This window comes from Abrus precatorius, unplaced genomic scaffold (assembly GCF_003935025.1).
Source record: "Abrus precatorius isolate BTA unplaced genomic scaffold, Abrus_2018 Scaffold10, whole genome shotgun sequence".
In the NCBI taxonomy this organism is placed as follows: domain Eukaryota; kingdom Viridiplantae; phylum Streptophyta; class Magnoliopsida; order Fabales; family Fabaceae; genus Abrus; species Abrus precatorius.
The window spans coordinates 35,072,932-35,099,412 of NW_020874292.1; the positions used below are offsets into that span (position 1 = coordinate 35,072,932).

Sequence of the window (26,481 nt, forward strand, 5' to 3'; positions counted from 1 at the left end):
TCTCATTTCTTTTATGGTGAGGTAAATGATTTAGTAAGAAATGTAGATCAAATGGATGCTTGCCCATTGAATGTAAGTCTCAAGTTGTATATGGTATACGCACTACTTTCAGCGCATGCATGCTTACTGCAGTATTGGGCTTCGAATTACCATTAACTGGATTGTTTTTAATTAATTTTTAATGAAACAATCATGAATTTATTAGAAAAGCTGGATTTATGACTAGATTTTGCCCAAAAACTAGATTTATAACTGCATTATGACAAGAATTGGCTCAAAAACTGGATTTGACTAAAAATCAGACCAATTTTAAAGCCAGTTTGGTCAAAACTAGTTTTGAATCAAAATCACTTTAATCAAAACCAAACCAATTTTGAAAATAATGAATTGAGTTTGAAATTTAATCCATACAATTGATTTATATTTAACTTGGTTTTGTGCCAAACCTATCCATGCACCTCCTTACCTTTCTCCTTGGCCTCGCTAACATCACCCTTTAGTATTTCCATAACACCAGACTTATCATCAGAGAGTTCAAAAGTCCATGCATGATTGATGGCAGCGTACACCTCTGTCTGTATCACCCACAGTCAACCCCAATCTCTTCACCAAAAATCTCCACACCCGCATGCCCTGCTGCCTGTCCCTTGCTGTGAGCTTACTCCACCATAGATCGTCGACTGCAGCCTCAAACAGCATTTTCATGTAACAAGCAAAAATGGGTTTCCTAGGAGCGAGAAAGTGTGAAAGAGGGGAAATAGACCTTTTTTTTTCTTTTAATTTTATTTTAATTTAATATATTATAATAATATTTTAATGTGTTGATAGATAGCATCTCATTGTCATGCCTAACACGTCACTTTTATGTTTCCATGGAAATTTTGCTCTACCTATCAGTGCTCCAAACATGGTTTTGAAATGGCTTTATTCTCAGGAGACTCACAAATCCTTTTTCAGCTATCTACAATCCTTGTATATTAAAGAAGATAATCATCCTTCAGTAGTTTGCTATTGTTATTCAGGGTATGTCCCTATTTCTTCTACCTTCTTTCTCTTGCAACTCTTTCCCTCTCTAAACCAATTTTTTTTTCCCTCTTTGTTTCAGATTTTCAGTATAAAGTTTGGAATCATTTGATGGGTTTTGACATGGAGAAGAGTATATATACTTTTCTTACTGTGCACCGATGGGAGTCACTGAACTGTATGAAATATAGGTTGGCTTCCCTCAGGCCTGTCCATGGAAGGTTGGCTCTGAAATTTCTCAATTGGGTCATAAGGCAACCTAATTTAGAGCTCAATCACATCACTCATATAATCTGCACTACTACCCATATACTTGTTAGAGCTAGAATGTACAACTTTGCCAAAACAACCTTGAAGCATCTGGTACAACTGCCCATTGGTTTGAACTCTGTTTTTGGTGCTTTGATGGAGACATACCCCATTTGCAACTCAAACCCGGCTGTTTTTGACCTCCTGATTAGAGTTTGTTTGAGAGACAAGATGGTTGGAGATGCTGTGCAGACTTTCTACTTGATGGGCTTTCGGGGATTGAAGCCATCTGTATATACTTGTAACATGGTGTTAGGTTCCCTTGTGAAGGAGCAGAAAGTTGAGCTGTTTTGGTCTTTTTTCAAAGGAATGCTTGCTGAGAGGATTTGCCCTGATGTTGCTACATTCAACATATTGTTAAATGCTTTGTGCAAACAAGGGAGGTTTAAAAATGCTGGCTTCCTCTTGAGGAAAATGGAAGAAGGTGGTATTTTTCCAACTGCAGTCACTTACAATACTTTGCTTAATTGGTATTGCAAAAAAGGAAGGTATAAAGCAGCATTTGAGCTGATCGACTGCATGACATCTAAGGGTATTGCAGCAGATGTTTGTACATATAATGTGTTGATAGATAATTTGTGCAGGGAAAGAAGGAGTGCAAAAGCTTATTTATTATTGAAAAGGATGAGAAAGAATATAGTGTATCCTAATGAGATAACTTATAATACTCTTATTAATGGATTTGTTAAGGAGGGGAAGATTGGAGTTGCTACAAAAGTTTTTGATGAGATGTCATTGTTTAATTTGTTACCCAACAGTATCACTTACAATATTTTGGTTGTTGGGCACTGTAGCATGGGCCATATTGGGGAAGCATTGAGACTAATGGATGTAATGGTTTCACATGGTTTGAGACCTAATGAAGTGACATATGGAGCTCTTTTAAATGGGCTATCGAAGCATGCTGAATTTGGATTGATTCCCAGTATTCTTGAGAGAATGAGGATGGATGGGGTGAGAATTGGTCATATTAGTTATACAGCAATGATTGATGGATTATGTAAGAATGGCCAGCTTGAAGAAGCTGTGAAGTTGTTTGATGATATGTTAAAGAATTCTGTCAATCCTGATGTTGTTACATTTTCAGTGCTCATAAATGGATTTTTCAGGGTGGGGAAGATAAATAATGCAAAGGAGATTATGTGTAAAATGTACAAGACTGGGCTTGTGTCAAATAGAATTTTGTATTCAACGTTAATCTACAATTATTGCAAGATGGGCTACTTAAAAGAGGCATTAAATGCTTATGCAATTATGAATCATAGCGGTCACGTCACTGATCACTTTACATGTAATGTGTTGGTTGCCGCTTTTTGTAGATGTGGGAGACTTGAAGAGGCTGAGTATTTTATGGATCACATGAGCAGGATGGGTCTTGATCCTAACTCTGTTACTTTTGATTGCATTATAAATAGTTTTGGAAATTCTGGTGATGCATTAAAAGCATTTTCTATGTTTGATAAAATGAATAGCTTAGGCCATTTCCCAAGTCAATTCACGTATGGGGGTTTATTGAAAGGACTTTGCATTGGTGGACATATTAATGAAGCTCGAAAACTCTTGCATAGATTCCGATGCATTCCTAATGCTATCGATATTGTTATCTTCAACACAATACTTACTTGTACATGTAGATCAGGAAATTTATCCGATGCAGTTGCCCTTATTAATGAGATGATTGCCAATGATTTTATGCCTGACAATTTTACATATACTAACCTTATTGCGGGGCTATGCAAAAAAGGTAAAATAGTTGCTGCACTCCTTTTGTCAGGAAAGGCAATTGAAAAAGGATTATTATCCCCAAATCCTGCTGTGTACACTAGTTTAGTTGATGGTCTTCTTAAGGAAGGACATTCTAGAGCTGCTTTGTATATTTTTGAAGAAATGTTGAACAAAGGGGTGGACCCTGATACTATTGCATTCAATGTGTTTATGGATCGATACTCAAGGAAGGGGAAAATGTCTAAGGTTGATGATATCCTTTCAACCATGAGGTGTAGAAGTTTATGCTTCAATTTGGCTAGTTATAATATCCTGCTACATGGGTATTCAAAGAGGCATGCCATGGCAAGATGTTCTATGTTATATGAAGACATGATCAGACATGGTTTTGTGCCAGATAGGTTTTCATGTCACTCTCTTATTCTTGGATGTTGTAAATCTGAATCATTTGATGTTGCTATAAAATTTTTAAGATGGATAACACTGAAAGGTTTTGTAGCTGATTGTTTTACATTTAACATGCTCATTACCAAGTTTTGTGAAAGGAATGATATGAAAATGGCCTTTGATCTGGTAAAACAAATGAATCTGTTTGGGGTTATTCCTAATGTAGATACATACAATGTCCTTTTTAATGGACTCATTAGAACTTGGGCTTTTGATAAAGCCCATTGTGTTTTGCAAGCCGTGTTGGAAAGTGGTTCTGTTCCTACAAGTAAACAATATATCACTTTAATCAATGGCATGTGTAGAGTGGGAAACATTAAAGGAGCATTGAAACTGCAAGATGAGATGAAAACACTTGGTGTCAGCTCCCAGGATGTTGCTATGAGCGCCATTGTTAGAGGGCTTGCACATTCAAGGAAGATTGAAAATGCCGTATGGGTTCTTGATTTGATGATTGAGATGAAAATCATTCCAACTGTTGCCACTTTCACTACTTTAATGCACATCTATTGCAAAGAAGCTAATGTTGCAAAAGCTTTAGAATTGAGGCATGTAATGGAACATTGTCATGTAAAGCCTGATGTTGTTGCATACAATGTTCTTATATCTGGCCTTTGTGCTAATGGTGATATTGAAGCTGCTTTTAAACTTTATGAAGAGATGAAACAAAGAGATCTTTGGCCTAATACCTCTATATACTTAGTTCTTATTGATTCTTTCTGTGCTGGAAATTATCATCTTGAAAGTGAAATTCTTTTGAGTGACCTACAAGCTAGGGAACTGGTTCCTTTAAATTTATACAGAGGCACCAAAAGATTGAATGAGTTATTGATAATTTCTCGGAAAAAATTAATTCACTTGAGGAACAAAATGAGACGAAAGGTTGGTTGATCACATTGTGCTTTTTCTTCATCCAGAATGTGAGTTGGCAGATGAAGCTGAGCCAACAGTTCTATAACTCAGCCGAAAGTGATATTGCTGATATGGTTTGTATTACATTCCTCCAGTATCATTCTTTAGGTTTCTTGCACAGTATCTTGCACAGTTGCTCTTATTTTTTGGTATACTTTTGCATTCATCCCATCTGAACTTTTTATTTTTATCTCATCTAGTGAAATAAGACTTGGTAGTTTTGTTGTAATCAGTTGTACTTCATATGAACAAAATCCCTCTTCTCAGAATAAGGCTGCAGACAGTGTTAAGACATGTTGTTTCATTATGTAACAAACTTTTAGCGTTGCTCAGCTTCTTTTATTCCCTTCTGAACTAAATAACGTGGGATGATTAGTATGCTATATGATCTTGAAAATAGCTTTTTTTACACCAACAAACAAGCTGTATACAACTTTGCATTAATATATTTGTGATGATAATTATCAGCTGTGTCTTCATCATAACTGATATGTCTGTCGATTCTCATGGAATTTATATTGGCTGAAGTTTAAATCTGAAAATTTTGTAGGTCTGGATTTTGACTGGGTCAGTTCAATTTGCAGAGATTTGTTCCCTCTGTTATAAGCAGTGCAGTGTTCCTCTTGGCTAAAAGTTTTGGGAGACACCTACACCAGAAATCTTTGTATGCCATGGGCTTTTATTCAGTTCCAGTTAGTACTGGATGATACATTACCTTTATGGCTCAGATGCATATATGATATAACAATACCAATACTCCTCGTGGAAAAGCAATCCTTCATCTTAAGGTAAACATTCATATGTATCCTGTTATGAATTTCTAGGTTTCTATTCATGATTTTATTGTTGATGATTTTTAGTATTTACTGCAAGTATACTGTTCTAGAGTTCAATGGCAATGGTGTTGGATGTGGAGTACGCCTGTGAAATGGGCCATTCCATGTTACTATTATGCAGTTTTCATGTTTCATTAAAGTCAATAAGTCTGTGCTGATTATGAATTGCTGTACTTGGGTCTAAAGTTTGCATTCTAAAGACTTGCAATTTCCAGTTGATTATAAATTCTACACTAGCCACCCACAAGGACATGGGTGTTAATCTGAATCACATTAACTATCTACTTTTTTTTTGTTCTATGCTAACTTTTTTAACATTGATTGATCTTGGTTTTTGTTTTTTTTACTAATACAGATATTTATTGTTGTGTGGTTGTAGTTTCCTCCCCATGATCTAACAGTGGAGGCATTTTATTCTGCTCTTTTTGTTTATAGGATTGGCAAATACTGGGATGTACATTCCAATGGGACTTGAACTTTCTTCTGTGATTACCAGTGACTCTTCTGGTAGTTTTCATTGGTCTGTGCATTATACTTAACCTGAGCTGTTTGAAAGTATTCAAAATTGAAGAAGTATCACATACTCTACTTCCTGTTTTGGCCTTCAAAAGTTCCTTTTCATGCAGAAAGAACATTGATTTATAGAGAACCGAAGCTCCTAACTTGAGATTGGTGCAACCATACAAATCCTAATGTGTCTGCCTAGGGGTATTATTGGTAAGTTGCCTCCTTGTTTGTGACATTTTTTGAGAACTCATTCTAGAGTCTGGACGAAAAAGGGTACTTGGCTCTGTGGCTGTGAACTTTGCATAACTAGTCCTTTGCTTTGTCAAGAAGTGAAGAAACTGTCAAATATTTTATTAACATTTCAAATGCTTGTTTTTTACTATCATTAGGTGAAGGATTTAGGGAACTTTGGGATGCATGACTTGAGGTAGCAAGTGCAAAAAGGGTATAGTAGTAGACTTAGTAGCAAATGGTGGACCGGACTAGCGTAATAACTAATAAAGTATATTGGTATTGAGCATGAGTATCTTTTCCCACTTGTGCATTTCCATATGCAACTCAAAGTTACATATGCTTGTAGAATGTGCATATTAATTCCTGGAATTCTTTTATGGTAAGGCGTTGGTGCGACCACTTTTGGGCATAATTTGGCAAGAGCACAAATAGGAGATGGTAGATAAGGTTCTTCAAGATTTTTTCTCCAGGCTTCTGGTATAAAGTCTTCCTTCTGGCAGATATATTTGCATCCATTTGATTTATACCCAACATGGAAAACTTCCAAAGAGAACGTTTTCTTTATAAATAAGACGCCGAGGGACTTGTTTTATTTATAAAATACGAATTCTATTAATATAAACCTTTGTAACAGCGAAATGCCTTTCATTATTTTGCTCCATAATTTGTGATTTAAAACAGTTAAATTTGACTAATGCTGTAACAGCTTACTACCCAACACAACAGGAAACAAAAATCTAACAAGGAATGGTATGCGTGAGAAATATTTGCTGTTCTAATTTTTACGGTTACAAGAAATGCATGTCAGCCAAATTTTATTGCCTTGGGCATATATTTCCTGTCTCAAACAAACGGATCCGAGTGAAAATGAGGAGGTGCAATTCAACAAATAAAATCAAGTTATAATTGTTTTTTAAAACTTAACAAAATGACAATAAAAAAACTTTACAAAAAATAATGGATGACCTACTTGAGGAACCATTTCTAGCATTTACAAGCGAAGTGCAATTAAGTTGCTCCTTGTCTGTTGACAAGTTACTATTCAAGTTCCTTGACTAGCGTAGCTGTAGTACCGTGACACGCCCAACCTATATCCTAACCAGGCTACTGGCTTCAACAGAGTCTTTGCTTCAAAATGCTTACATCTTTCACGTAGGGACTCTTGGCAAAGTCTAATTTTATGATCCTTGGCAAAAAGATACTAAGCAACCATCATATTTCTCGCTAACATTGTTAAATTGGGACTTAGTGAAATATGTTGAATGAGCGAGTTCCTGTTATTATGATAGCTAAACGATAAAAGGAGCACCTCGGTTTAATTCGCATTCTTATTTTCTGCTGACATAGTACAAAATCTTCCACCCCTTTGCATTCCAACAAGAATGGTCTCCCTCAGGTACAAATAAACACACAATCACAACTCAAAGCAGCTTAACGCCAGCTTCCCTGAGAGAATCAACAACCGCTTTAACCTTACCATGATACTTCTGTTCTCTCTTCAAGTGAAGAGTAACAGCAGGTATGTCCTTAAACAAAAGGCGTTCCGCTAGTATCTTCCCAATCTTTGCAGCTGCCGCCACATCTCGTCTAGTTTCCAAGCTTGATCTCAAGGCTTTCTCTTGGGAGCTTGCGGAAGAGGCCACAGTAGCAGTTGGGGTATGAATCACCTGGGCACTCACATACTTATTGGTAAAATGCATCTTCAGAACATAAGGTTTGAGAAAACTTGTAATCCTGGAAGGCCTGACTGGAGGTGGGATAACCATGTCTGTTTTGAAAAATAATCTTTGTTAAAGTATATATTTAAATATTTTCACTTTTCTGTGTAATATTTTTGGCACATTACACATAACTCTAGAAACTATCAACTGTCTCAAAAATAAAAATAAAAATAATGAACTCTTCTGCATTCGAATATTGTATATATCAAACAAGGAAGCAATAGTTATCTACTAACCAGCAAAAGTGCAAAATTTGTAGATAGTCATCCAATCTTCGTACATACAAATCATGGTTCATTTCATATTTTGATTATCTAGTAAGTAGTAGTACAAATTCAAAACTCAGAATCATAAAATTTGAAGAGTACTACAGTTTGGGTTACATGGTATTAGTAATAATTGTGTGTTAGTGAATCATAAAATTCAGAACTCAGAATATCATGATATCATGCCATTCCAACTAATCTTTTGATGTGCCAATAGGACCATCTTAGTCTCTCGGGGACAAAAGTCATACAACGGGGAATCATTAACCCTTCTACATTCTACTTAATAAACAATTCTAAATTCCTAACTGAGTGCTAATTCTACTTCCTTCTCATTAACAACAGTAACAAACCCAATCTCAATGATACAATCTTCCAAATTTTCTTCAACAAACCCTTCTAAATTCTATCCTCTTCAACAAAAAAGAATGAGGAAAAAGATGGTTACAAACTATGAATTGCGAGAAAGGACAAACAGAGCTAGTTCTCCTAAATAAGATACCATCTGGCAGTATGAAAAATAACAACCCTAAACATAGAATGAAAACCCAATTCACGGTAAAAAACCTAAATATTATTTTCATGTGCTTTTTTATATTACAATAATATAATTAGACTGCTAAATAACCTCAATTTTGACTTTTATTATGACAGCTCCTGTGCACTGTTGAACCGAAATCCAAATTGAACATAAGTGTTGAGTGTGAACAACAACTATGCTGAATTGGCATTAACAAAGAACTAATTCAATTAATTGGCAATAAATGGTATATTACTAAGGACATAAAAAATTAAAGAAGCTGTTGCACGTAAGTTAAGTTCCAAAACTAAGGAAAACCAGCAAAGTGGAGGGTGTTGATTGAGCTTACGGATGAAGGCATAAAGAATGATGCAGCTATGATGAGAACTCTTTTCTTTTCATGATACAATACATTGCATAAACTCTTTGGAAAAAAAAAAACAGAGAGAATGTGGACGTTAAAGTACCTGAACAAGGTCACTATTCACTGAGCTCGATTGCCTTTGTCAATGGCCTATATAGACAGATCTGAGAAGGCAAAGACTTTAGCGAACGTAGATGCAGAGGGGAAGTGAGGGAGAGCGTAGATGATGCAAAGGGAAGGGAAGTGAGGTGCAAATTTAGGGTTTGAGTAATGCACATTCATCACCACATTAAGGCCTAAATTAGGAAAACCAAGGTTTAGGGTAGGGGTTCGGTTTGGTTCAGTTGAACTGAGAACCGAACTTAGGGATATAATGATTACCATTGCATTATATAAATTAATAATTGATTAAGTTTCTAGGGATTTTGAAAAATGCAGCGGTAGTTGATATTAGGGAATATAAATATGATATTTATGGCCTATGTTGAGATACTAAATAAGTCTATAACTACGACTAAAATAGGTTTTATAAATGTTAAAATAATCTTTATCTGATGAATTAGTTTTTGGAAGTTGTGTTAGGTTCAATACAAAATTTTTCTTATAATGAGAAAAAATTCATAAAACAAGTCAATCGAAGTACACTTAATAAGGTAATTGAAATAAATATAATTTTAAAATAAATTAAATTTTATTATTATTATCTTCATTCGTCTTAATTTGATCTTAATTTTTGAATTTTGACATATTACATCAATACAGAAATATATCTTAATTTTAATAATTTATTTTCATAATATTTACCTTAATTTTATTAATAGTCTTGTTTTTTAATATATTGTTATTTAATTTAATAAAATATGGAAAAATTTATCTTTTATTATTAAATTGTATATGTATTTATTTTAAAATATAACACCCCTGCATTACAAACTCTATTATCTAGATAAAATAATCTTAATGTTCACCCATGCAGAAGTTTGAATTAATATTATATTCATGTACGTTAGAACCGTCCAGGATAAGGCAACCATTTAATTACGTAATTAAATCTTTAATCAAGGTTAATTAAGGTGATTAAATATAGAATAATAATAAAATGACAATCAAAGTTTTGGTCCTTTTAAAACTTTTTATGTTTGAAATTAGTTATTAATATATATATATATATATATATATATATATTAAATCTAGTCCTAGTAAATTAAGTAAGTAAAATTTAGTCAATATAATAAATAATGTTAGATAGCTAAAATAATATATTCAATTATTTATCTTTATATACATTAAATGTGAGGTATAATTCTTAAAAGAGAGTCTTTATAGGAATAATATTAAATAATAATATTTTTTATGAGTATTTATCTCCATATGTCTTCTTTTATATTGGACATTTAATTTTTTAATTCAATTTGAATTCAAATTTTAAAATTTTAACTTTTGAAGTCTAATCTCTTTAATTTAGTCCTGTTTTATGTAATAGAATATTTAGTATTAATAGTAAATATATTTATATTTTAATATATAAATTTTATTAAATTTTAAAAAAGTTATATGATATATTATTTTTTATTAATTCTTTTACTTTAATACCCATAGAACACACCATATGTAACGAGTAATGTTGTATAAGTAAAAGAAAATTGTAGTCCCATTTTGTCAAATTTAGATAATTAAATTCAATGATAATTGTAAAATGAAATAAAATATAATGGACGACTCATTCATGTATTTAAGAGTCAACATGCTACTTTATTCTATAAAAAAATTTATGACCTTTCAATATTTTTTTTTTTAAATTAGCAATGAATTAGCAATGGTAATTAAACAAGTTGCATGGCTCTGTATTGTGTGTGATTCATCCAACCCAACAAACAATTTCTAGCTGGTCAATAAAATGAGTCAGATCTAAGGTAATTCTCCTTTATTGGTCTACAAGCAATATACCACTAACTATTGGTCAAATAACATAAGAGGGTGACACGTTTTTCCTATATTTTTTTTATATGTGAAATGTTTATATTAATAAATAATAGAATTAGTAGCTTAATTAAAAAAATATACAATACCTTCTCAAATTTATGTATTGTGTAATAAATGCATATATATTATTATTTTGATAGTTTTATATTAAATAAATAAAAATATTATGAATAATAATGATAATTAAAAATTAATTTTAATTAGTATAATTTATTAAATAAAAATAAATTTATCAAATAAATTTTTAATTAACCAAATAAAATGTTTTTTAACTAAAAAGTTTTTTCAGATACACTCATTGTCTCCGTGGTTTGGGATTTTCCCTCTCAGAGTCAGAGGCTAGTGGGTTAAGGTGGCCTTACCTGTATGCTGAAGTTACGGATTGCCAACTTTTTCAGTATATTTAGGAGTAAAATTTTAAATAAGATTTTTTTTAATCTTTTAAATAAAATATCATATAATATGTATAAATATAAATTAATGAAATATAAAATCTGTGTTAATTTATCAATTAATTTAAAAATATTAAATTTATGTTTATTTATCGTTTTGAAAAGCTTCACTTCAGAGCAAAACTTAACACCGATAAGTAGCAAAACATCCTGAATCAGTAACCTTAAACCAACCATATTCATAATTTCTGCTAAACAAGGACATACGCGTGATTGTTCATAAAGTCCTAAATAAAACTAAATTATCAGCATTTTTGGTTAAGTATCTGAACCGAGATTGCAAGTTTTTCTTAAATAATTTTGTGTGAGAAAAAAATTATCAATTTTCCCATAACAAAATTAACTTTGCTATTCAAACAGTTGAAATTTCATTACAATTATAAACTATTTATTATAACTGTTAATTAGCCATCAATTTTTTTCTTCCATTTAGGTGCACGAAATTCACTTATCATTCAATTAGCTTGCCAGAATGGTTAAAAAAAATCATAGAAACTAATCATGATTACTCAAATGAAATTTTGTTTACCATCAAAATGATTACTCAAAATGTATTTTTTCTTAAATCATAACACATGCAATCAAAACAGAGAGGTGTCGGTGTCGGTGGGTGTTGGATTACTCGTAAAGGTGGCTGACAACAGGATTTGGGAGTTTGTAATGCATATTGTTCACAATATAGCAAAAATAGGGGTATTCTCGTAATTTAACTGACTCTCCATCAGCGCAGTGACCAGCTCCCTAAGGAAAGTGAGACTGTACCCACCATGGATATAAATGTGCAATCGCAGGTATCAAAGTCTTCATTGCACCTTTTGCATTTCTTTCCCAATTCAATTCTTCGTCACTGCCTCTGCAGTGCTTGAAGAATATCCTTATTCATTTCTTGCTCTCAAACATAATTGCCACCCACATTTCCTTTGGATGAGGTCAGTTATGTAAATTTCAATTTTTTATTTTTTTTATCTTTCTTATTTGCTTCTTCATTTGTCAATATTCACATGCACATTTATCATATTTATCTGTGTTGTGTAGTACTACTATCTATCTAGCCTTTGCAATTTGCATCTCTCTCTAGACCCAAAAAAGCATGCACTAGTTAAGAGTTTGGTTTATCTTTTCTGCATTTTTATTCACTCATTGCCGTATCTGGGTCTGTCAGATCTGACACGAATCCCCTGTGAATCTTGCAAAGATGGAATCTTGTGAGCAATTTGGGTTGTGGGTGGTCTTGATTTTGTGCTTGACATTTCAAATTCAATCCGGTTATGGGTTCTACCTTCCGGGTAGTTATCCTCATAAGTATGGTGTGACGGATGAGTTGTGGGTGAAGGTGAATTCCCTCACTTCCATTGACACTGAAATGCCCTTTAGCTATTACAGCTTGCCCTTCTGCAACCCTGAGGGTGGTGTCAAGGACAGTGCTGAGAACCTTGGGGAACTCCTCATGGGGGACAGGATAGAGAATTCTCCTTACAGGTTTAGGATGTACACCAATGAGTCTGAGATTTTCTTGTGCCGGGTTGAATCTTTATCTGGTGATCAGTTCAAGCTCTTGAAGGAGAGGATTGATGAGATGTATCAGGTTAATTTGATACTTGATAATTTACCTGCCATTAGGTTCACACAGAAAGAGGGGTACTTTATGAGATGGACAGGGTACCCTGTTGGTATTAAGGTTCAGGATGGGTATTATCTGTTTAACCATCTCAAGTTCAATATTCTTGTCCACAAGTATGAGGAGACCAATGTGGCTCGTGTAATGGGCACCGGAGACGGTGCAGAGGTGATCCCAGTTGGCAAGGGAGGGTCTTCTGGTAAGCCTGGATACATGGTTGTTGGGTTTGAGGTGATTCCTTGTAGTATTATGCATAATGCTGATTCTGTGAAAAACTTGAAAATGTATGATAAATATCCGTCGGCTATCCAATGCGATCCGTCCACTGTGGCAATGCCTATTAAAGAGGGTCAGCCGGTTGTGTTCACCTATGAGGTTACATTTGAGGAGAGTAACATCAAATGGCCTTCTAGATGGGATGCTTACTTGAAGATGGAGGGAGCAAAAGTGCATTGGTTCTCCATCCTTAATTCGCTTATGGTGATCACTTTTCTTGCTGGTATTGTTCTTGTGATCTTCCTGAGGACTGTTAGGAGGGATCTGACCCGTTATGAGGAGCTTGATAAGGAGGCTCAAGCACAGATGAATGAAGAGTTATCTGGTTGGAAGCTTGTTGTGGGAGATGTTTTCCGTGCTCCATCGAATCCTGCTTTGTTGTGTGTGATGGTTGGGGATGGAGTTCAGATTCTTGGGATGTCTGTTGTGACAATATTGTTTGCTGCACTTGGATTCATGTCGCCAGCCTCTCGTGGAACACTGATCACAGGCATGCTTTTTTTCTACATGATACTTGGTATTGCTGCTGGTTATGTCTCAGTTCGGTTATGGAGGACAATTGGCTTTGGTGATCAGAAGGGCTGGGTTTCCATTGCATGGAAGGCCGCGTGTTTCTTTCCTGGCATTTCCTTTTTGATCCTCACAACCTTGAACTTCCTATTGTGGGGAAGCCACAGCACCGGAGCCATTCCATTTTCACTCTTTGTAATACTAATCTTGCTTTGGTTCTGCATTTCTGTGCCTCTTACCCTTGTTGGTGGTTACTTTGGATCTAAGGCACCTCTCATTGAGTATCCAGTTCGAACCAACCAAATTCCTCGTGAAATTCCCCAGCAGAGGTACCCATCATGGCTGTTAGTTCTGGGTGCTGGCACCCTTCCATTTGGTACCTTGTTCATTGAGCTCTTCTTCATCATGTCCAGCATTTGGATGGGCCGTGTTTACTATGTCTTTGGGTTTCTCTTCATCGTTTTGATCCTTCTTGTGATGGTTTGTGCTGAGGTATCTCTAGTTCTAACATACATGCACCTTTGTGTGGAGGATTGGAAATGGTGGTGGAAATCTTTCTTTGCCTCTGGTTCTGTTGCCATATACATCTTCTTATACTCCATAAACTATCTTGTGTTTGATCTCAAGAGTTTGAGTGGTCCTGTTTCTGCAACTCTATACTTGGGTTACTCACTCTTCATGGTTCTAGCAATCATGCTGTCTACAGGCACAATTGGGTTCCTCTCTTCATTTTGGTTCGTGTATTACTTGTTCTCTTCAGTCAAGTTGGATTGAAAGCATCAACGCACTCACAAATTAGCTCTACAGAGAACTGTTCTAATCAAGAGGACCCTCGAGAATGTTCATTTTATGTACTGTATTTCAGTTCATTTTGTTAGGAAACATAGTAAGTTTAGTACAATTATTTTATTCTGTTTTGCTTAACTCATTGTTAGATATAAAGTCATTAATCATTGCATGATGTAGTTAGTAATTGATACTGGGTTTCTTAGCATTCTGAAGCATCCACTGTTGTCGTTAGTTGATGTTTGGGAATGTAATTCATATCTTTATGCCTTGCCTGCAAAATTTTCAATGTCATTTTATTATTTTATTCATACGATTGGTTTGCGTTTTATACTCGACTACTCCTCACCATGGGCACCAATATGCTTAAGGCGCATAATTATGTACTAATTTGGTTATATAATGTTACATTATCTTTTCTTTTAGTCCATAGTCCATAATACTAATTTAAAACATAAAATTATGATCACAAGTATTCTGCTGCATTTAACACCTTGGTGAGATCTTTCTGCGCAAGGACTCAGGGTCCTTCAATGTTAACATTAAAACGTGACATTCTCATGTTATGTGAAGATCCAAATCTAGTTTTTTAATTTTATTGTTCTTTAATTCTATTTAAGTATTGTCTCCTTAATTTAAAGGTTTTATTAAGTTTCGTTATGCGTTGTAATAATAATAAAATTCAAACCTTTTGGGCATAAGAAATACAATTATGTAACAAAAAATATATATAATAGTAAATGTTTGAAGAGATATAACAAATATATTTCACAGATAAAACTTCTACTCAAATATTTATCAGATACAGACAAACATTTTGATTTTATCTTTCTATACTTTAAAAAAAAAGACAAGTTTCCATTTTTGTGCTTGCATGACAATTTGAGAGAAAGAGCATGATGTCTTGAGCAAGGGAAGTTTTTAGACTTAAAAAAGTAATTATAAAAAATATATACTAATTTCAATTTAAGGAGATGGATGAAGGATTAAATTTGTAACTTATCATTTGTAAAATCTATACATAAAAATTGTGATTCTTAATTTTTTATAGAAAGCATATTTAGAAGAGTTTTTAAATGAAAACGCTTTTAAGAGTATTTTAAACAAGAACGTTCTCAGAAATTTATTTATTTATTTATTATATCAATTTATTATTTTTTATATTTTAAATTTATTTAATATAATAGTTTTTTCATTATTAATAATTATAATATTTATTTTTAAAATTCATTAAATTTAAAGATAGTCATAAAATATAATTTTAACTAGTTTTTTAAAAATTTAATTTAATAATACCTGTGTAATACATAGAAAATTTACCAGTATCAATTATTATAAAATAAAAAAAATAACATTTATATTAGTTTTTAAAACTGCAGAATCGTCTATTTTATTTCTTATAACTTTTAAAAAAAATTCTATCCATTTTTAATTTGTAAAATGTTAATCATTTTATTCTAATTATTAATATAGTTATAAAAAAGATTAAAGTGAATATCATTTCATATATTTAAGAACTAATGGAAGTTTATTAAAATCTTAGAAACTACATTACTTAATCATGTAACTTTGAAGACTAATTTAAAAGTTTACTTAAGTAAAATACTTTAATTTCAGTTGATTACCATTTAATAAACTTGACAAGTAAAAGTAAAATTATACAATTAACTTTGGAATATCTGTAAATTGAATTTATTTTTATCATTTTCTCTAAATATTAATGTAATTGGATTGGAGGGGAAAACAAGTTGAAATCAAACAAAGTTGTAAAATAAGATAAATTTATTAGAAAAAGAAAATGATAATTGTTTTGAATGAAAGAAGCAGTGGCTTCAGTTACTTGATGTTGGCGATGGTGTCTGTGACTGTGAACCACTAAACTGAAGGCGAAATCTGAGTCTCTGAGACTCATTATCTCAAAACAACAATGTTAAACGCCACACCCTCCACCTTCCACCACTCCACCACTTTCATTTCCTCTCCTCTTCTATCATCATCTTCTTCTCCTTCTTCTTCTCATCACTCATGTCTACTTCTCCGCCATTTCTCCTTCCACTCCCAACCTCTTCGCTTAAGCAACCTCCGCTGCCACACGCCTTTTCCATTAAGACCCAAGGTTGTGTTGATTAATTAATTTAAATTCTATTTATTCAATGTTTTCTTATCCTTATGCACTTTTTGTTTTTGACAAGGCGCTGAAAGTGGATTGTTCCACCGGCGAGCCGTTGAAGGTCATGATATCAGGTGCACCTGCCTCAGGCAAAGGAACACAATGTGAATTGATTGTTCAAAAGGTTCGTTACCATCACATGCCATCACTTTTTAAATATTTTATAAAAGGAGAGTAACGATCTCTGCTATGCTTTTCTTTATATAATCTTAAGTATTAGTTAAAATTTATTGAAAACTATAAAATTAACTGTAGGATTTATTGAATTAAAGGTGAAATTCATGTATTTTTGTTGTGATTTTATATAGATTTTAACTTCTCTTTATGCATTTGATGTTATAAATAAATATACTTAAGAGTAACTAATACTTTCAATTATGCATTTTTTGATGCAATAAATAAATAATATATTTTCTTTAGTGCAGATTGGATTGGTGCACATATCAACTGGGGATCTGCTAAGAGCAGAAGTAGCAGCTGGGACGGAAATTGGAAACAAAGCAAAGGAGTTCATGAATGCTGGTGGTTTGGTTCCTGATGAAATTGTGACAGCTGTATGATGTTATCAAAATTTGCACGCTTTGGAGTTTGATTTTGTTCCCTTTTCGTGTGATGAAATGTGTGCTTTGTTTATTGTATATATATATTTTTTTTAGATGGTGGCAGCGCGATTGTCTCGCGAAGATGCAAAGCAAAAAGGGTGGCTTCTCGACGGGTACCCTCGGAGTTTGGGCCAAGCTCAGAGTCTAGAGAAAATGCAGATACGACCCGATGTGTATATCGTATTAGATGTATGTCAAAATAAAACTTTATTTCTAAAATTTATTTATTTATTTCCTCTTTCCGAAACCTCTTCTGCAAAATTTGTTATTTGTTTTTTTTTTCTTACTAAAAGTTTCGCACGGTTCCAACAAATGTGACCTACTAAATGAGGTACTCATATTTTGTTAAGTTGTGAATAAATAAACAAGTTTGTAGATTGTTTAGTCTTGAAGTATATTCTTAACTTCATCCAACAAATTGCTTTGGTATTTGCTGACAAATACTAACCCATGTATATGTTCAGGACATCAGTTGAGAAATCGAAAGTAGAACTTTTTTATTAATAAGTTTAACGACATACTTTCCTTATGGTTTATAATGCACGTCCAACATAATTTGTTATTTTTATTTATTGATTATTTAACTAGTAAGCAAGACACTTGTTTATATTAGATGTGATGTGAGGAAGTGAATTCAGATATTGACATAATTTACATTTACATGTTACTTAATGGCCTGGAGATATATGTAATATATAGATATTATTCAGAAACAAATAGTTTCATTTGCCTTGCTAAGTTATTAAATTTCAAATACTCAGGTTCCTGATGAAATTCTGATCGACAGATGTGTTGGTAGAAGGCTAGACCCAGTGACAGGGAAGATATATCATCTAAAATTTTTTCCACCGGAGACTGAAGAAATCAAAGCAAGGCTGGTAACTCGTCCTGATGACACCGAAGAGAAAGTATGGAAACTTACGCTCTCTTTTATATTTTTTAGGAAAATGTTATTTGGGACTTATTTTAAGCTACTAAATGTATTAAGTTTTTATTAGAAACAAAAACATTTCTTGTATTGAGAAAACAAGAAGGTAAATATTTTTTTTCCAGTAAAAATGTACTACTTCTACATGCATAAGATCAGTTTTAAGGACAGATGTTTGTTTTATTGGTCTTCATTATTGCATCAAAAGGATTCTGTCACTCATACATATGAACTGTTAAATGCATGCTGCATTTACATATAACTTGAGATTTCTCTTTTCTCTAACTATTGCTGCAACTTTGGGGGGGTTACCATTTCCTTTATTAAATTTCCTTCTCTAGTGACAGGCATTCAGGGTCCAAAGTTATACAAACAGTTGAATTATGGTTGATGCTAGAAAAGGGAGAAGTTCTAAAGGATCAGTGCATGTAGCTTTTAAATACAGTGAAACGTCTTTAGAAGCCTGCGATGTCATGATCTAAGCATCTTGATGTTTTTTAGATATCTTCTTCAGTTTATCTTTTGCTCCTTGTGCATGTTTGTGCTTCATTTCTACAATCTTACAGAAAAATACGATTTATTGAGCTTCTGTTGCATTGTTCTGAGATATCATTTTTCCTAGTAGCAATTAAGTGGACCAAGTATCCTTGTGAAGTACTTTATGTATACTCTGTTTCTTTTCAGGTCAAATCTCGCCTAAACATATATAAGCAAAATGCAGAAGCAGTATCTTCCTCTTACTCAAACATAACACATAAGGTCGTTGGAGATTATTAACATTCCTATATGTCTTATGTCCTGATGTGAACCAGTGTCCAGTGGGACATTCTCTCACTTTTAACATGTTTGTCATATACACAGATTGATGGCAACCATTCAAAAGAAGTAGTTTTCGAAGAAATTGAATCTTTACTATCACAATTGCATCAGGATAAAGTCAAATTGATGAAATCAGGAGGTAAGAAATTTCAAGAGCATGTGTCAAACTTCACCCAAGAGATGTTTGTAGGGAATTGTAAATTTAGAGTCTGTGGTTTGGGACAAGATTTTCTATTTCGTTTTATTTTCACAAATAATCATAAAAGTGTCTAACTATTTCCAAATATAAAACATTTTTCTTAAATCATACAAATCCTTATATTTTGAAGGCATGTCATTCATGAACTTACCAGGAAGTGTGTTCCAAATTCTCAATCTTGATATGGTATTTACTAAATAAATTTAAGGCTTAATAGCACATTTAGTTGTTTCACAATAGCTATGTAAAATTTTGGTTTTCTATTAACTTTTTGTTCCAATTTAACTCCCCATTTTATTAATTGTCTCTAACCTTTCTATAACTTTTCATTTTCCGAAAATCCTCTGAAAACTCATTTTCCATTCAAATATTTAGGGTTTTAGGACAAATTTGGGATAAGATACTTTGCAAATGGTTCAGAATCTGGAATTGGGTGAAAATTTAATGAAACTCAAATCAATTCTGTTAAAAGTGAGATGAAGATGAAGATTTTGAAGAAGGGGGAATTTTGCAATTTTTTCAATTTTGGGTCAAATAAGATGTTTTGATTGGGAGAGGAAGAAGGTTTAAATTAGTTTTAGGGCCTGATTGGATGACTTGCCACAAAGGTTAGATGAGAAAACACACCATACGATGTAATTTTTATCAATGCTAAAAGAATTTGCAGCGATCAAATGGTGTTACATGTGAAATACAAACAGACACTTAATTAGTTTAGTTTGAGTAGAAGATGAGGATTTGAAGTTTTTAGGTAGCCACCGGCAAAAGTTTTGCTTTTAACTGAAAAAATTGAAGGTTAAATTTGGGCAAAAATATTTTTGGGGGATTAAATTTGAGCTGAAACTTATTTGGGGAACACATTTGTGATTTAGTCATTGTAGAGATACTACAAGTGCAATTAAGCATAACTTTTGTGACTATGTGTGGCTAATAACTTCCTTGCTGTATTCAGCTTTTTGTTATCATATGAGAGCACACATTACTTTGTGAATGAGACGCTAATTGTATTTGGGCGTCTTGACATGGGGTTTGGTATGAAGTAGATATGAAGTAAGCACAGACATCATATTTTTTTATGATCATTTACTAACTTCTTTTAATTCAGATAAATCAATTATTGGTACAAAAGGACAGACATCTTTGAGCCAGGTAGATGGTTATATTTCGTAGAAGGGATTGGTTTCTTTATTTTGAATATTTTTCCTCCCTTAAGTGCTATGAAAGCCTCCTTCGTATATTGTTTCTTATTTTGTTTTAGCTTGTTACAGGGTAAGTGGAGAGGGATTCCTACTAGACTGAATAACATTCCCCATTCTCGAGAAATCAGGAAATATTTCTATGATGATGTGCTACAAGCTACACAGAGGGCTATCAATGATGGAAAAACTAGGTTGAAGGTATAACATGATTATCAGTTCAGTACAGTAGTCTGTAACCTTGTCAGTGCTTCCTATCATTTGAGTGACTAGATCTGTGCAATACCTTTGACCATTGCATTCTTACTCATTTGGGTCCTAAGAAGAATGTTCTACTTTGAAATGTAAAAAGATAAAACATAAGTAATAAGAATCAACATTCTTTTTGCATGCAGAATATTCTTAGAGAGAGTAATAGCATAACTGATTACTGAGGTGAGTGAAGGGGGGGTGGTCAGAAATAAAAATATTTAACTTTTTTCCTTGTATGTTGACTGGTATTATTTTTAATGCCTTTGGGGCCTGAGCTGATATCTGCTTTGTTTGTAATTCCAAATCAAACAGGTTGACATCAACATTCCTGAACTGAACCCTGAAATGGTATGGACATCCTTTTCATTTTATTTTCTCTAACTTTGTCTTGATTTGACAGCATATTGTTGTTTACAGGATGTTTATCGAATAGGTACCTTGATGGAACTTGTTCGAGCTCTTGCTCTTTCTTTTGCTGATGATGGAAAACGTGTTAAGGTGTCTTCTTTACTCCTTTCACTCCAACATAGACAGTTTCAATGTGTCGAGAATAAAACAGTACTATTATCTGTAAATGTTGGACATGTTTCTTTTTATTTAAACTATCTTCAATTTCATCTTGTAGGTTTGTGTACAAGGGTCAATGGGAGAAGGTGCTCTAGCTGGAATGCCATTGCAGCTTGCTGGAAGTCGAAAGATTTTAGAGTTCATGGATTGGGGTGATTATGGTGCTAAAGGGACCTTCATCAATATTGGTTCTATAGGTATATCAATGACCTGTGACAGCTTTTGATTTAATGCCACTTGTCTTGTTGCAAACCTTTGGGTATTGATGATTCCAGCTTAACTTCTACTGTTACTTCTCTCCATTTATATGCTTGGCCATCCATTTATCTATCGCTACTTCAAGATGTTTAACATTTTACTAATATATGTTGGAACAATGTGAATATCTCCTTCAGCTTCATTTTGGAATTCCTGCATGAATATAAACCCAGACAAAATAATATGGAAACTAGACAGAAAGATCCAAAAGAACACAATTTTATTGAAGAACAGAACAGACAAAGGAAAATACTAAATAGAATTCTCTCCAAGGGTTTTCCCTTTACTAAGGATCTCTCCTTTCACTTAATCTATCAAATTCACAGAATGCCTCCCCCAATCTGATTTCTCCCATTTATAACCAGTCTCTTCAAACTGATTAACTAACCAATGGACAAACTGACTGACATGATAGCTGTCATTATTCACTCTCATTATACATCCTAACCTGCACCCACCAAGTTAAAAAATTAAGTCGCCCATTATATATGTATGTCCTATAAAAGGAAAAAAAATAAATATTTATTGCTTCGTAACTTCATATTGGGAATATTTATTTAACTTTTCCCTTTGGCTAAACTTACATAATAATCCTTCTGGTTATGATATACTGGCATAGCATTAACTTGTGAATTTCCATTCCCAGGTGCTGCAGAGGTTGAGGAGCAAGATGACATGTATATCTTGGTGGCTCCTCAAAATGCTGTAGGGAATTGTATTATTGATGTAAGAGGATAGAGTGAGAGTTGTCAGACATATTTTAGAGATATCATCTCTTGAGGCCTTTTCTTTTACATTATTCTTGATGGATATTGACATGCTTTTTCCAACGTTACCAAGCTGTTCACCTTTCTCTTTAATACCCTTGAGGTTGTATATACAGGATCTAAGAGCCATGACCAATGCTGCTGAACACAGACCTGTTATCCTAATCAATCCTAGGCTCAAGGTTCAGTTTCTAGTTTCTATCTCATAGTTCAGATTTGTTTCACGAAACAATTGTATGATTTAGGCTTGCTTTTCAGATTACCATGATTTAGAGAAATGAAGATAATCCAAACATGATATACTCTGTACAGTGTCAACTTTATAACATGTGTGGTTGACCTAGCTTCGTTGTAACATGGATTTCATATAACCAGTTTATGCATAGAAACTAATTGCCTAATAGTCTATCCTTGTATCTTCAATTTCATGCTGAGAAATGGTTTTTCATGATTTCCACCTGCTTTTTGAATAACTGAATGGTTGTATAAAACTACTGGAAAGAATATTGGAAATCTCATGATTAGTGGCAATTTCAGGCCTTTCCATTTTACAATAGAATAGGTTCTTTTGGGTTATATCTTGAGTTTCAATTCTTAGATGTTAAGAATAATCTTACGTTATCAGACTGCTGTGGGGAACTCAGTTTAGCACCATGTCGGGCACAATTGGGTCTATATTAAATTTCAACATCTATTTTAGCAAAATTGAGTAAATTATGTCTTGCTACTTTTCTGCTAATCTGTTCAACACTATCACTGTTTTAAGTTGGTGAAACCATCAATTAGACTAACCTTAGTTAGGAAAGGAGATCTATAGAACATACACAGAGACTTAGTTTAGCGTAGAATATCTTTGATTGCATGGTCTTCCCTGGCACCATTTTACTCTCTATGCTGTAACCTGCAACCTCTTTTTAAACAATATTTTTACATTCAGTTATTTTAGTCTATAAAACTGACATGTTTCTATGAATTCAGGATTTACCTGGTTCTAGTGGTATTATGCAAGTGAGTACTAAACCAGCGAGTTGAAGCTTACAATTTATTCTAGAAAAATTCTGGTTATAACTTTGCCTTCTTAATCAATAGACAATGGGAAGGGACCAGAGACTCAAGTATGCAGCAACATTTGAAAGTTGCTACTTCTTTCGGCTTCTGTATTATGCAGGAACCCAGTATCCTATAATGGGAGCTATCAGGTTAGATGGCAACATATATATGCTACACTAAGATTTTTGTTAATCATATGGGCCATCGCTTGATTTAGATGAGAAATGAAGGTGTAGTGGACTGAGAAAGTTACATTGAACTGCCATGCTTGTCTTGGCTTGGTTCACAGAATGTAGCCTCTAAAACTACTATTGAGATTGTATAATCATTAAAAAAAGGCTTTTAGAGAACTATAGAAAAAATTAAAGACCGTAATATACATGTCCATAGAAACGAATCAAATTGATTCAAGTTTCTTCAGTCTGGCACTATTAGTAAACATAAATATATTCTCTTCCTTCTATGCAAGAGGTGGCTGGATGATTGAATTAACAACGCAGAACATAAAACATTTTTATTATGATTAAAATTTTTTCCCGGAGCTCCTTCCTTATTTGAAATAACCAATTTACATATGTAACTATCTGATATGCTCAAAATACATAGGCATGAATGATGGTTCTCTATCTTCTACCAGTATTAATCACGTATGGTACTACAAATTCACTTCTTGTGATTTAGGATGTCTTATCCATACCCATATGAGCTGTATAAGAGGGTAGATGAATCACCTGGAAAGGAGAAGTATGTTACTTTGTCTACATTTCCGCAGAGGCCTACTACAGATGAAATTAATGATGCCTTTCAAGGGAAACCCAGGTAACAGATGTCATTCTTATATAAACTTTCTTATGTAGCATTTAAGCTTGACAAAAAACAATTCCACTGAATTGTTTGTCAAACAATTTTGCAGTAATGAAACTAGAAAAGCCTCAGGAATTTGGTTAGTAGCTTCTATCCTTGGTCTACTATTAGTTTCATTCCCTTTATTGTAAGTTATGTCAAGCTAAACTTTTTTTGTATATTGATGTTTCTGCCCATTCTGCAGGGGCTTCTTGAGTGGTATACTTTGAGCATACTGGAAAGCAGCGAGAGAGTATCAAAGTCTTTGGTTTTCTATGTAAATATTATTGAAGAGCGATGATCATTAGCTGTATGATTGTAGGAAAGTGTCAAAGTCAGAGCTTGTACTACAACTAGCTGGTGGTGGAACAGCTTGTTTAGAATTATGAGCAAAAGACAGGGGGACTTAAAGGTTTTAAAAGATTTTTCAAATTATAAATGATTTTAAGCTTTTGGGCATCGGGTGGAACAGCTTTATTTATAAACAACTACATCAATAAATATAATGGGGGCTTAAAGAATTGGGAATTGTGTTGACCTTCTGAGTGTAGTTATGTAATCGGAAATCAGTTATTTTTCTTGAGGTTACGTAACTGGTGAGGCATATGTGCTAATAGTATTACTACTGGATAGTCAAATGCTCAATTTAATGCAAGTTGCTTATCAGATCGTATTTCTTGATGGCTTGGATGAGTTGTTTTGGCTTGCTTGTGAATCTTGGTAATAATAATATATTGAATTCCCTTTTACTGGACTAATAATATTCCATGGCTGACCTTGCACATATTGCAAATAAGAATTATGAAATTTTCTTTATAAATTCAAGACATGTAGCCCCTTCCATTTCTTTGGGAATTTATATCATCAACTTGTTTCAATGAGTTAATTAGAGAGGGAAAGAAAGGAAAGAGAGTCCCTATCCATAGCCTCAGAGGGTGGCAATTGGTCGTTTAACGTTTCTATCACGTAAATGGATTGAATAATACTGTTCCTACCATGCTCTGTAAGTAGTCTTTCAAATTTCAATACATCCATCAACTTGCCAAAGGCCCAGTTAGGCAAGGAGTACAGCTAGTGCCTTAATCAAGCTTCAAATCCACTATTAAAGCTTTAATTTGTGGTTTGAAACCAAACCATCTACGTCATCCTCAGCGTGCTTTGGTAGAAGGTCGCAGCAGGACTCAATATTCGCAAACCTGTATTTAAGTGATTAATTTTTTAGGTAAGTGCTTTGGCTTTTTTAGAAAATAGACAAATAAAAAAGAACGTGTTATAAGAAGTTTGTTACTAAGCATTTCTCTTATTACTTTCAAGAAAAAAATTGAAGTTTAATTTTTTAAGTGCTTTTTATGCTATTTTAAAAAAATTAAAATTAGAATTTTACTATATTAAATATCATCTTTTGTTATAATAAAAATTTAATTTTAATTAAAAATTAGTAAAAAACACTTAATAAACAACACAAATTTGTCTTTAATTTATTAGTAAGTTACCCTTGCAATGCATTGGCCTTTTATTTTAAATATAATATTAAAATAATTTAACAAACATATGATGATATTTTAGATATTAAAATACTTTAATATAATTTTATTTTATCAATATAAAATAAAATTAGTGTGTCTTGCACGAAAAGAAAAAAAAACCATATTTGTCGTCATTCAATATTTTAATTAAATTATTGTATATTCTTATAAACATTTTTCAGTGATTTAAATATTAAATATTGAATATTAGTTATTTATTTTATGCAATACAATTAAAATGATAATAATTAAATACATTAATGAAAAGATAGTAAAAGATTTAGTGGTATTTAAATTTTCTTTTGAATAAGTTTGCGAGCTAATTTTCAATTCATTTTTACTAACTATGATTTACTAATAAAGTTACATAATTATATTATTTATAATTAATGAAAAGTTATTAGATCAATAAAAGAGTAATAAGGGAGGTAAAATTTGCATTTCAATTTATAATTACTAATTTTTGTCTATTTGTATTTATCTAATCAAATCGTAAATTTCATAATATTACTAGTCAATAATTTTCTAATTTTGAAATCAGACAAAGAATAAGAAAAAGTGAGAAAATTGCTAACTTTGAGATTTTACTTACTATGATCTCTTTGCAACATGAGCTCTCCTCCTCCTGAGAGATGCACAAACACAATTTACACGCAAATATCAATAATGGTGCTCTTGATAGCAACATAGAGAGACTAGAAAATTTATCATTAGAACTCTCCTGTACAGTTCGTTAAACCTAATATTTTTGGTTGTGCAATATTTTTTTTAAGATTACTTATTTACAATTTGGTTTGCTTCTTGTCGAAATTAGA

General features: G+C 33.0%; 4 protein-coding genes across 7 annotated transcripts; 3 read left to right on the forward strand and 1 right to left on the reverse strand.

The window, feature by feature from the left end:
• The first annotated feature begins 749 nt into the window (after nt 1-749).
• Nucleotides 750-7,866, forward strand: LOC113849383 (pentatricopeptide repeat-containing protein At5g55840). Its single transcript, XM_027479270.1, has 5 exons — nt 750-1,023; nt 1,114-4,490; nt 4,967-5,204; nt 5,688-5,969; nt 6,149-7,866. The coding sequence occupies exon 2, from the start codon at nt 1,135-1,137 to the stop codon at nt 4,393-4,395; it is 3,261 nt and encodes a 1,086-aa protein (XP_027335071.1). The 5' UTR covers nt 750-1,023; nt 1,114-1,134; the 3' UTR covers nt 4,396-4,490; nt 4,967-5,204; nt 5,688-5,969; nt 6,149-7,866.
• Nucleotides 7,383-9,118, reverse strand: LOC113849391 (50S ribosomal protein L18-like). The gene is made up of 2 exons (XM_027479282.1): nt 8,968-9,118; nt 7,383-7,761 (listed from the first exon to the last, which is right to left on the reverse strand). Exon 2 carries the CDS (start codon nt 7,757-7,759, stop codon nt 7,415-7,417), a length of 345 nt encoding a protein of 114 aa, XP_027335083.1. The 5' UTR covers nt 7,760-7,761; nt 8,968-9,118; the 3' UTR covers nt 7,383-7,414.
• Nucleotides 9,119-12,072: 2,954 nt separating this feature from the next.
• LOC113849439 (transmembrane 9 superfamily member 11-like) lies at nt 12,073-14,533 on the forward strand. Its single transcript, XM_027479353.1, has 2 exons — nt 12,073-12,228; nt 12,462-14,533. Exon 2 carries the CDS (start codon nt 12,495-12,497, stop codon nt 14,475-14,477), a length of 1,983 nt encoding a protein of 660 aa, XP_027335154.1. The 5' UTR covers nt 12,073-12,228; nt 12,462-12,494; the 3' UTR covers nt 14,478-14,533.
• A 1,761-nt stretch (nt 14,534-16,294) lies between these two features.
• On the forward strand, nt 16,295-24,880 carry LOC113862998 (adenylate kinase 5, chloroplastic). Of its 4 annotated transcripts, XM_027496356.1 has the most exons (19): nt 16,295-16,605; nt 16,682-16,783; nt 17,085-17,213; nt 17,316-17,450; nt 18,023-18,169; nt 18,874-18,948; nt 19,051-19,147; nt 20,313-20,356; nt 20,476-20,604; nt 20,968-21,003; nt 21,073-21,153; nt 21,281-21,419; nt 22,127-22,206; nt 22,364-22,429; nt 23,226-23,255; nt 23,337-23,446; nt 23,979-24,116; nt 24,211-24,240; nt 24,346-24,880. In XM_027496356.1, the coding sequence occupies exons 1-19, from the start codon at nt 16,417-16,419 to the stop codon at nt 24,368-24,370; spliced, it is 1,782 nt and encodes a 593-aa protein (XP_027352157.1). In that variant the 5' UTR covers nt 16,295-16,416; the 3' UTR covers nt 24,371-24,880. The 4 variants fall into 4 exon arrangements, 3 of the variants coding, with proteins under 3 accessions (XP_027352157.1, XP_027352165.1, XP_027352174.1); XM_027496364.1 differs by lacking the exon at nt 21,073-21,153 and having other exon boundaries at nt 18,874-18,951; nt 24,346-24,820; XR_003504512.1 differs by having other exon boundaries at nt 16,335-16,783; nt 20,466-20,604; nt 23,226-23,446.
• Nucleotides 24,881-26,481: the final 1,601 nt, after the last annotated feature.